At 42.3% G+C, this 11,947-nt stretch overlaps 1 protein-coding gene across 1 annotated transcript in view; it reads left to right on the forward strand.

Moving 5' to 3' along the window:
- Positions 1-6,518, forward strand: part of nudt18 (nudix (nucleoside diphosphate linked moiety X)-type motif 18) — an 11,031-nt gene extending 4,513 nt beyond the window's left edge. The window contains exons 3-7 of the mRNA XM_083978245.1: positions 118-228; positions 873-975; positions 2,453-2,576; positions 3,578-3,702; positions 6,031-6,518. Coding sequence (XP_083834371.1) covers positions 118-228; positions 873-975; positions 2,453-2,576; positions 3,578-3,702; positions 6,031-6,419 — 852 coding nt within the window. The 3' untranslated portion in view covers positions 6,420-6,518. The remainder of the gene's footprint in view (positions 1-117; positions 229-872; positions 976-2,452; positions 2,577-3,577; positions 3,703-6,030) is intronic.
- The last annotated feature ends 5,429 nt before the right edge of the window (positions 6,519-11,947 follow it).

Below are 11,947 nucleotides of genomic sequence, written 5' to 3' on the forward strand. Positions count from 1 at the left end.
TAAATGTTGAGGATGTTGCTTCTTGTGTGTGTGTGTGTGTGTGTGTGTGTGTGTGTGTGTGTGTGTGTGTGTGTGTGTGTGTGTGTGTGTATGTGTGTGTGTGTGTGTGCTCCTCAGGAGGAGGTGCTGATGGTGCAGGAGGCGAAGCCCGACTGTTACAAACAGTGGTACCTCCCTGCAGGGAGGGTGGAGGTGGGGGAGAGTCTGGAGGAGGCGCTGAGGAGGGAGGTGAGACACACACACACACACACACACACACACACACACACACACACACACACACACACACACACACACACACACACACACACACACACACACACACACAGAAGGAGTAGGAAGAACAGGAGAGAGGAGGAAGAGGAGGAGAGAAGGAGGAGGAGATATGGAGGAAGAGGAGGAGAGGGAAAAGGAGGAGGAGGAGGAGGAGAGGGGAGAAAAGGAAGAAGAGGAGAGAGAAGGGGAGGGGAGAGAAAGAGGAGGAAGAACAAAAGGAGGAGGAAGAAGAGGAGAGAGGAGGATGAGGAGGAGAGGGGAGAGAAGGAGGAGAGGAGGATGAGTAGGAGAGGGGAGAGAAAGAGGAGGAAGAAGAAAAGGAGGAGGAAGAAGAGGAGAGAGAATGGGAGGGGAGAGAAAGAGGAGGAAGAACAAAAGGAGGAGGAAGAAGAGGAGAGAGGAGGAAGAAGAGGAGAGAGGAGGAAGAGGAGGAGAGAGGAGGATGAGGAGGAAGAAGAAGAGGAGAGAGGAGGATGAGGAGGAGAGGGGAGAGAAGGAGGAGGAGGAAGAGGAGGAGAGAGGATGAAGAGAGAGTAGAGGAGGAGGAGGAGTAGAAAGAGGAGAGACACACTGTACAGCCTCTCTCTGTGCTGCAGGTGAAGGAGGAGGCGGGGTTTGACTGTGAGCCAATCACGTTGCTGCTGATCCAGGAGCAGGGCCCTCAGTGGATCCGCTTCATCTTCCTGGCCAAGCTCACAGGTCAGAGGTCAGAGGTCACAGCCTGTCTCCATGACGGTCTTTCATGCGAGAAAGTAACTGTTTAGATCCCCAGTGTGCGGTTAGTTTATCCAAACGACGGCTGTTTAGAAGTTTGCCCCGATGTTTTTCGGAGAAGTGAAGCTCCAGGTCCGAGCAGTGACCACGACATCATAGAGGCAGCAGCCGGTCTGCAGAGCTGCTCGGCCGGCCAACCTCCGTCGTCATCCCGGGGGAGAAAACGACCGCTAATTAACTTACCCGATGGCTTTTAGAGGTTTACCACCGGCTGGTTAAACTCTTTTTAGGGGATAAATGTTGGTCTCATTGATGAAATCTAACAATTGTGGCTGTAGCAGAAGTTTGTTTGTGGTTAGCAGCACTGCCTTGGGGTCTGTACGCACAGAAAACACCACATTTACATCAATAAATAAAAGTTTTACAATGAACCGGGCCGATCTCAGAGCTGGCAAGACTCTCCGGTAAGGCATATTGAACGGTTAAATGCCGTTAACGGGACGAGAGCAGTCAAAGCGGCAGTTTAAAGCTAGCTACAGCGAGGGTAGGTTCACTTCCTGTTTACAAAGTAAAAGCACCAAATGTATCGTAATGGCTTTCCTTATGATAAAAGTCAACGGGTATTTTATTTTGTGAAAATAACTGGAAGTGCGTTGCTCACTACGGCTAGCTTTAGTAACGCCGACTTCGTCTGTTTACAAAATTGTAAACAGCTGGTATTTTGTCAGATTTTCAACACGTTGGGGATCTAAACGACTACTTTCTCGCCTAAAAATGTTTGAAATGTTGATAAAGTGATATATTTAAAGAATTTAGAGCTAAAATGAAATCAGCTTTAGCCTGTTGATTTCGGCTCGGGCAGGAGTGCAATGCATTGTGGGTTATCATAGTATGCGGCAGTGTAAACGCTCTGCATACTGTCTGATCGATGAGTATGTAGTATGGAAGTATGTAGTAGGGGTGGGAGAAAAAATCGATTCACATAAATATCGCAATATCTTTTATGACGATTTTTAAATCGATTTTTTTTTCAAAAATCGATTTTTTCTTTTTGATTTTTTTTAATATTGTGTAATGTGCATTTGTTCGCCTTTTTTACATACAGAGAGTACAGGTTTTAAAAAGGGTTTAAGTTCACTTTATAATGGAGTATGTTAATTTATAGGCTCCTACAGTATTTGTGTGCAGATAAATGTTAAAAATGCTAAAGACTAAAAATTGAGAGAATCGGCAATATCGTAGAATCGCAATTTAAATCGAATCGCCATCCAAAAAATCGTAGAAGAATCGAATCGGGAGAAAAGCGTATCGCCCCAGCCCTAGTGTGTAGTATGCGGTTTCGAACACAGCCACAGTCCTGACCGCCCTGTGTGTGTGTGTGTGTGTGTGTGTGTGTGTGTGTGTGTGTGTGTGTGTGTGTGTGTGTGTGTGTGTGTGTGTGTGTGTGTGTGTGTGTGTGTAGGCGGCAGCATCAAGACTCTGGCGGCGGCGGACCAGGAGTCTCTGCAGGCGTCCTGGTGGGACCGACGGTCCGTCCTCCCGCTGAGGGGACGGGACATCCTGCGTCTCATCGAGTGTGGACTCAGGTGAGAGATCCAGCTCCGTGTTTAAAGGGACAGTTCAACATTTTGTGAAATTGTTCCCATTGCCATAATAATCCCTATAGTCATAGCAGTAGGTTTGTTACCTTTAATTATCGGTGCAAGCTATTTTTAGAACGGCGGAGCAGAGCCGTGAGCTGCTCAGAGCTACGCTACAGAGGAGGCTCATTATGGGATTTCTTGGTTTCCCTCATCAAACTCATCAAATACACAATCCAACAACTCCACAACGCTCTGGTGGACAAGTTGTGAGCTGCACATTCACCACGCTATGAGATAATAACACAACGTTACCACACAGAGTTGTTTTAGAGGGAAATACAGAGACTGTTGATGAAAAACTGTCCCTGAAGGCAACGCGCATCAGAGGTTTAGCATGAGTTTACAATCCGGGGTCAGTAACCTTGTTTCCATCCACTTGTCGATTTAAAGGGATAGTTCACCCAAATTTCAAATTTCACTCATTATCTACTCACCCTCATGTCGATGTCCATATAACGGTTGCAAATGGATACCAACTGTCTTCGTAACAAAAAGACACACCAAACAACATCCAAATACCTCCATGCTGCTCGTCTGTAATGTCCCTCTGGTATTGAAGCCCCGACATGAGAAATTGTTCCGAAAAAAATTAAATAAGTCTATATTTTAAGCTTGTTTGTCGCGGAAGCTCCTCTTCCTGGTCCGTCCAAATCTCGTGAGATTTGCACCGGCGTCAGTGCAATTACTGACGCCGGCGCATAATTTTTTTCGGAACAATTTCTCATGTCGGGGCTCCAATACAACATTACATACGAGCAGCATGGAGGTATTTGGATGTTTTTTGGTGTGTCTTTGTTACGAAGAAAAGTGGTGTCCATTTGGACATATGGACATGCACTGCTGCACGCACGGAGCCCCGCTGTAAGTAACTCAAATTTCAATTTTGAGTGAACTATCCCTTTAACTGAACCGTGGACCGTGGACCTGCTCTGTGCTGCCTTCAGGTACCATCGGGAACCCTGGCACCCGGTCACGTTACCTTTGGACCTGAGCTGCCGTCACGTGGTGCAGAGACTCGTCCTGGTTTTCACCGGCGCCGAGGACAAGATCTGGATCCTGCTGCTCAGAGGTAACGCACCAACGTCCCGGGAACTAACCAACTCACCCTGTATTCCTCCACACACACAAGCTGCGGAGGAATACAGGGTGAGTTGGTTAGTCTGGTAACACTTTACTTGAATAGGTGTTCATAAGATTGACATAACAGCTGTCATAAACATCAATGAATACTTATGACAGCTGTCGTTAAGTGTCATTGGGTAAGTTATGTCACTTTTAATGCAAAGTTGACATTGTTTGAGATGTTTTTGTTCTGACAACTTGACATAAAGACAATTTAAACTGTCATAGCAGACCTAATGGGCTCTTTGCACAGCTCGACCACTTCCTGAATTTAAGGCAGGTCCTTCATTTCCTGTCTTACATTATTGGACAAATTGATTAATCCAGGTGTGTCTGACCATTGTGACTACTCAGACGGGGGCGGCAGTGGCTCAGGTGGTAGAGCGGGTCGTCCAATGATCAGAGGGTTGGCGGTTCGAATCCCGCTCTGTCCCGGTTGCTGCCGTAGTGTCCTTGGGCAAGACACCTTACCCACCTTGCTCCTGATGGGTCGTGGTTAGCGCCTTGCATGGCAGCTTCCGCCGTCAGTGTGTGAATGTGTGTGTGAATGGGTGAATGTGATGTACTGTAAAGCGCTTTGGGTATCGTTACAGGTATAGTAAAGCGCTATATAAATAAATACAGGCCATTTACACCTGGATTAATCAGTTTGTGCAATAATGTAAGACAGGAAATGAAGGACCTGCCTTAAATTCAGGAAGTGGTCGAGCTGTGCATAGAGCCCATTCAAAATCTGTATATAACGTACTACACTTTAACAGGAGTTTTATTATTTAGTGAGTGATGGGACTTCTTGAGTCAAGTAATGGAGCATTTTATTGTCAGTAACGGTAACAGCGTTATAACCATTTTGAAACTTACCACGCTTTCATCATTATGACAATTTAAATCCATAACTGTGTCTTATTTTACCTCCAGCTGCTCCTGTTTTCAATTTATCTTTTACTTACTTGCTCATGTTAACAAAGAATTTCAAAAAACTTGTAATACATATTTTGTTTGTCTTAATGTAAGTAATCAACTCAGTAATTTTCAAGGAGATATCTGAAGGTTAAAAATTTTACCCTATTCACATGAGAAAAATGATTAATAGGCGTATGAATGAGATATATTTGGGTCTTTTTCTAAACTTTCCCCTAATGGGATTCTTCTGGGCTTTTTGCTTCTGTTGCAATTTGTTCAACCTTTTTTCATTAAATGACTCGACTAATATTGTCTAAATAATGTTGCTTCCTCAATGTATCTCTAAGTTTAAATAAAGGTTATAATGATGATGATAATAATAATAATAATAATGGGGAAAACAGTAACTTTTTAAAAATAATCGTTGCTGAAAAAAGTAGCGCCGTTACTTCATAAGGCCGTTATTCCCAGTGGTGTAGTCTTATGTGATACTCAGGTTTACTCAGTATAGCCACTGAAAATGCATAAATACTTCAGTATACCCAGTACAACAAAACTATCTAACTAAAGTGGGAGGGTTGACAGGGTTCAAGGGGGTCCCCAACTTTTTCTTGAAATTTTACCACTTTTTCTTAGAATTTTTTACCCTTTTTTTTCCAGAAATGTTATCACTTTTTTAATTATTGTTTGACTTTTTTTTAATTTATTTTCTTTTATAAATTTTACCACTTTTCCTAGAATTTTTTTGAGTTTCTTCTCAATTTTTCTTTTTTTCAAGAAATTTTTACCCCTTTTTGTATTATTGTTTGCCTCTTCTTTTGAGAGAGCAATTTTGCCACTTTTTCTAGAATTCTTTTGAGAAATTCTACTATTTTTTCTCAATTTAAAACAAAAACTTTTTACAATTTTTTTTGTTTTTTTGAATTTTTACCACTTTTTGCTAAAAATCTTTTTTTTGTTTTTGTTTTTTGAAATCTTGCCACTTTTTTCTACAAATGTTTCAACTTTTTTGGAGAAATTGTACCACTTTTTTTCAGAAATTTCTCCATAATCTTTCAAAAATGTACGCCTAATTTAAACGTACATTGATTGTTTGTGTATTTCTGGTGTTTGCTTCAAAATGTTGTCCAATGGGGGTCCGTGGTCTCATTACCACCTAAAAAGCAGTTTACCCACTACAAAACATTAGACTACACCACTGGTTATTCCATCACTGCATGTCACCATAACAACGTTGTCCCTTTAATACAATCAGGTATAAATAATGGTGCAGGTAAAGATGTTAAAGCGAGTCCCTCAGGCTGTGGCAAGCAGTTACATATTTCTTCTTCTTTTCCCTCTCTCCTCCTCCTCCTCTTCTTCCTCCTCCCAGCCCCGGTCCTCCACCTGCCCGCGGCGGCGGCGGTGAAGACGCACGCGGTGACGTGGGCGGCCAACATGGTGGTGCAGGAGGCGCTGCCGTCGTCGTACTACGACCACGACGTCAACACGCTGGGCGTCGTCAGCCTGCAGCACAACGGCCGGCAGCACGGCCGCACGGATGGCGTGTGCTTCAACACGCTGGTGGCGCTGCTGCCCGACCGCGTGCGGCGCGACGAGGACGGCGAGCGGGCCGAGTGGACGCCCCCGGCGACGGGACGGCCGCCGCCCGTGGAGAACCCCCGATACGTGTGGGTGGAGGTGCAGGGACAAACGCTGAGGGAGACGCTGCTGGAAAAGACCAAAAACACCTCGATCCTGCCGCTGCACAGCCTCTACTGACAGCTGGACTCTGATTGTGAAAGGAACATAATTATGGGATGTCACGATTATACATTTTCTTGGTACGATTATTGTCAGAGAAATAATCACGGTATTACGATTATCCGCTTCGCGTCGGGCCGAACAACGCCCCTTAGCCGTGGTATAATGAGCACATACCACGGCCTGTCGCGATATTGCTTTTATAAAACGGTTACGAATAAAGGCAATATAAAAGAGGGATACGCAATCAATTTCATGTAGTTTTATTCAACCAGAAATACATATTATCCAATAAAATAGCCTCACTGTGAAAAAAAATAGTCCCACCTCTCCAGACGTTAGCTCCAAGTAGCTCTGCATCTCGTCTTTTCCTCCGCATTTTTTCAGGTTAATGTCACTGCTCAATCCACTCTACCGTTGTTAACCCTCTGGAGGTGAAAGTTCACCTTAAACATGTGAAGTCAACTACTTTAGTCCGTTTTTTAACATCGTAAAAACATCAACTGTCTTTGGCTACGGATACATGACAACAACTTCCATTCATACCAGTCATACGTGCCTGAGGCGGAGTGATAGCCTACGCTGTGATAAGGCTTTAGAATAGTAGCCGTGGTATATGCTCATTATACCACGGTTAACAACCAATCAGATTGCGGGATTTCACCTTTCCGTTTTATAATATGCACTAATTAATTTCACAACACTATGAATGTGTAAAATCAAATACAGTCAAAATATAATTACACTGCTCATTATTTATACAAAATGTTTCAAGTATCTCTATTAATATATGACCAATTCTTAATCCCCCAGGGGAAATGTTTCAGGTCATAAATTGTTATCTATACAAAATATTTGCGTTTATTTTAATCGTTTTTTGTTTTTTTTTGCTTTTTAAAAAAAAATTCTTATTAAAAATGACACGCTAACATTTAAATTCCTACCAATTCATGTTACGTTAGATAAATGGACCAGTATCTGAGCATTTACCTTTATTTTTGCGCACATCTGCTGATAAGGTTCCACCATCGTGTTTTTTGGAAAGTGACGGTATTTAGGAATCTTTACGATTAATTAATCGTGGCGTTTAATACCACGATTAATTGTCAAAACAAGTAATCGTGACATCCCTAAACATAATGTTGGGCTTTTATTTTGAAAGGAGGGTTAGTATGTTTTAGAGCACTGGAAAAGAGAGTAAGGACACCACCATTGACTCCTGTGGTAAGGGTTTAAGGGTTTAAGGGTTTAAGGGTTTAAGGGTTTTGCGCCCCCGAGTGGCAGGATATGGGAATTGCAAAAGCGCCCATTAAACCCATTCACTCCAATGTATGTGTGTTGCCCACTTGCTTGTAAATGGATGAAAACGACCATGTTTTTGTTTTTAGGTGTCTTTGTCATATCAAATTATACTTATAATTAGTTTATTACAAAATGTAGATTTAAACATTAATGTAGAAAACTGTTTTTTTTGTTTTTTTTACTAGCCTATGTGTTAATGTTTATCTGTAAAGGATCCTCAATGATGCTATTAACGTGGGTGATCTAGAAATGTCCTTAAATTATTGAAAATACCACACTTGCTCATTCACCAACAATGCAGAGTTTGGGCGCTTTTGCAATACCCATATTCCTCCACCAGGAGGCGCTTCCATTGAACCAATGCATGTTGTTACTCTCTTTTCCAGTGCTCTAGTCTGTCTGATTTTAGCTGGTGGGAGTGAATTAATTAACATGTGACAGAGCAATAAACTATGAACATGTATGTTAGATTTTTATAAGAAAAGTTGAATAAAATTAATGAACTCATTTATTCTCTCCTTGTCGTCGTCTTCAGGTTGAATCTGGATCGAAATTATCCAGATTTAGTAATCCCGTGTTTTTCCATCCAGGATCACGTAATCTATCTTTATCCCAGTTGTTCACAGCTCAGTTGCATTGGATCAGTCTGATCCAGATACAAACTTTTACACATCACCAAATCCAGATAATGAGTGCTCTAAATGTGACTGTGTGTCATCATTAACAGGCAGAACAGCAGCATGACTCACTCAAAGTGTTTTCATTTGAAAATGGGGTGTATGTATTGTTTTCTGTGCTGTTCTAATACTGTAAATAAAAAAAGCAAATACATAATGTGAAGATGAATAATATAAAATGAATATTTTTCCATGTGATTCAAATTCAGACTTTAAAATTTCATTTAAAGGGACAAAGAGGAGTTTTGGAAAGCTAAGTGTTTTCATACTACATTTACCATGAGCCTCCGGTGCAAGACGGACATCTTGCCAAGAATGTTTTCATTCATCAAGAATTAAAGTCAGAGGTTGGAAGACGATCACATACCGTCGTAGTTCCCACCATAAACGGAGATTCAGCGGCGTTATTCTCATGACTCGCCACGAAACCGAAAGTAAAGAAACGCTGGTCGGCTCGACTAGCATTTCCACCACCACTAATAATAACAAAATAACGATAGAGACAAAATGATATATTTATAGAAAATGGGCCCATTAACAAGTGTAGGTAACGTAGATTCATCCACATTAATGTGAGACTTTTTTATAACCAAATAGAAACTCCTTGTTGTCCGTTTAATTACCCAAGTGGGGAAATTGTGGAATAATCAAAAATGTACTTTATTTGCTTTATCACTGTAATGGTTTAAAAATCAGGTGCAAAATATAAATCAATGTTAATAAATGTTTATACTACATTATAAATGTTGTTTATTTGACCAGTTTGAATTTAATTTAAAAGACATTTAGTTCCTGAATCCACCAAACTGCTGGGATCAGAATAATCCAGATGTTCTGGATCAAAGTTTTCCTGATTCAGCTAAAAAGTTCAGAACAACGCAAACTGAGGGTTTGATCCAGATGAAAACCAAGACTGGATCACGTGATATAATCTGATCTCCAGATTCTGGATCATGGATCGGATCAAATCTTGAAATGAGTTGTTTCAAAACTAAACTAAAACCAGATCCTATCAGATGAAACCTCTGAACATCTGGGCCCAGGTGTTTTTCAATTAAGGCGCCCAGCCTATCCACCACTTTATTTTCCCATGATCCATTGCGTCACACCACAACGGAAGTCGGTTTTCAACTTCAGTTTCACCAAAAACGGTTTATATTATATCTTTGGTAGCATTCTAGCGAGCGGCTAACTGGTAGCGTTAGCCACCGGTGTAGGCACCAAATGTGGGGGCTCCGGGCCGCCAAAACCGTTTTGACTAAATCTGATGTTTGTTAAGTCTAGAAAACGAATTATTGAACAAACATTACTATTTCTGTGTGCACGTTTTTGTAATTAGTCATGGTTGTCGTAGTTGTTAGCTTTGCTGCTGCTGACAGCTAACAGCTAACAGCAGCAGCAAACTAACGGGAGCGTACCTATGTTACCCTCTTTTTGAAAATGGGTCCTATGTTCCCCGTATTTACCAAAAGGGGTCCCCGGTCGCAATACATACCGGGGAACATCCTATGCCCCCCGCTGTTGCCGGTTGATGGACTCTCTCTACTTATCTGAACTCTATCTGGCCTATCTAGCCTCTACCTGGTCTTTTTACTAAACTTAACCAACTCCTTTCTTCATTGCCTAAACCCAACCAATGGGACAATTACACTTCTCACTCAAAGTCACAACTCAACTTCTCACTCAAAAATAGGCAAAAATATGCCAAGTCACAACTCCACTGCAGGTATTGGACCAAAAACTGCATGTTGCCCAGGTCCTTTTGGGGAAAAGTTGGGAACATAGGACACTTTTTCTAAAATAGGGTTCTATGTTTCCCGGTCTGGACACAGAGGGGAACATAGGACCCTTTTGGGGAAAAGCGGGGAACATACGACCTTTTTTTTTTAGATAAAGGTATGTTTCCCTGTCCCATACTGTTATGTATTTCTGGATTGGAAATAACTGTCCTCCTCCTGTGTGGTGGGGGAGGCACTGTTTCCCTGGTGCCTTGGTTTTTTTTTTTTCATTCTTGCCTTTCAGGTCAGGTCCCATCCAGGTGCACCGGATTGGGTCTGATTTCCTGAGAGGGTATTTAAAGAGGGGATTCCAGGGCCGCCATTCTCTCCCTCCCTGCCTGTGACAACAACAGCCAACCATTTTTCCTTAGTTGTTTCTTGTTACTTTGCACATTATTCTCTTTAGTTATTTTGTACCTTAGGGCCTTAATTTTAATAAATACATTAAATGGTTTACCTGTGTGTTCCGGGCCTTACGAGCCATTCTTTCAAGGTCCGTAACACTCCCTAATTGTTGTGACCTACCGTGAGCCAGGTGGTCATAACACATACAAAGTGGGGAACATAGGACCCGGGGAACATAGGGATGATCCCCAAAATAACATCAGGACGTCAGCTGTCAAAACCCTCCCGTTGTGGGACACGACATGAAACTACTCCAGTTAGCTCAGTCATGTTGGAACTCAGATATCCGCTGGAAAAAATATGTTTTTCATGGGCCATTTATTGAGTTATTTAAGACACTGCTAACTGCTAACGGCTAACAGCTAACGGTTATCCCAGCTAATCTTTCTGGTGGAATCGAGTGGATAACTGGTGGATAAGGGCTTAGCTACAAGACACATTTCATATTTAGACAACAAGCAAAATCATCACAGCACAGACAAAACAAAAACAAAAACCACATGGAATTCACTGGTTTTTAGAAACACATCTCCAACCACATGACACTGGTTTTGGCCAAACGTCACTTTATTATTATGTTCAGACAGGACGAGGAGGACGAGGAGGACGAGGCTGCGGGCGTCTTCATCGTGTCCTCAGGTGGCCTTCACCTTCCTCATGTAGTTGTCGTTGAGGCTCTTCAGGTGTTTGGTTCTGTTCTCCAGACGGACGAGCCACTCCCCCCTCAGCCTGAAGACACACAGAGCGGACCAATCAGAGCAGAGAGAGAGACACCTGTCCACACCTGTCCACATCTGTCCACACCTGTCACCTGTCCACACCTGTCTACATCTACCAGCTGTCCACACCTGTCCACATCTGTCCACACCTGTCTACATCTGTCCACACCTGTCTACATCTGTCCACACCTATTACCTGTCCACATCTGTCCACATCTGTCCACACCTATTACCTGTGCACATCTATCCACACCTGTCCACATCTGTCCACACCTATTACCTGTCCACATCTATCCACACCTGTCCACATCTGTCCACATCTGTCCACACCTATTACCTGTGCACATCTATCCACACCTGTCCACACCTGTCCACATCTGTCCACACCTATTACCTGTCCACATCTATCCACACCTGTCCACACCTGTCCACATCTGTCCACAACAGTGTTGTTTTTGGCAGGCATGTTACATTTAGTCTTAGTCTTTTTGACGAAAATACTTATTAGTTTTAGTCAATTTTAGTCATTTCTATATGTGATAGTTTTAGTCTAGTTTTAGTCGACGAAAACTCAAAAAGGTTTTAGTCAGTTTTAGTAAAAAAAAAAAAAAAGTCTTTTAACAAATTAATTCAATAAAGGAATGGTTTTACACATGTTTCCACCC

The sequence above is a fragment of the Trachurus trachurus genome (genome assembly GCF_905171665.1).
Source record: "Trachurus trachurus genome assembly, chromosome: 9".
NCBI lineage: Eukaryota > Metazoa > Chordata > Actinopteri > Carangiformes > Carangidae > Trachurus > Trachurus trachurus.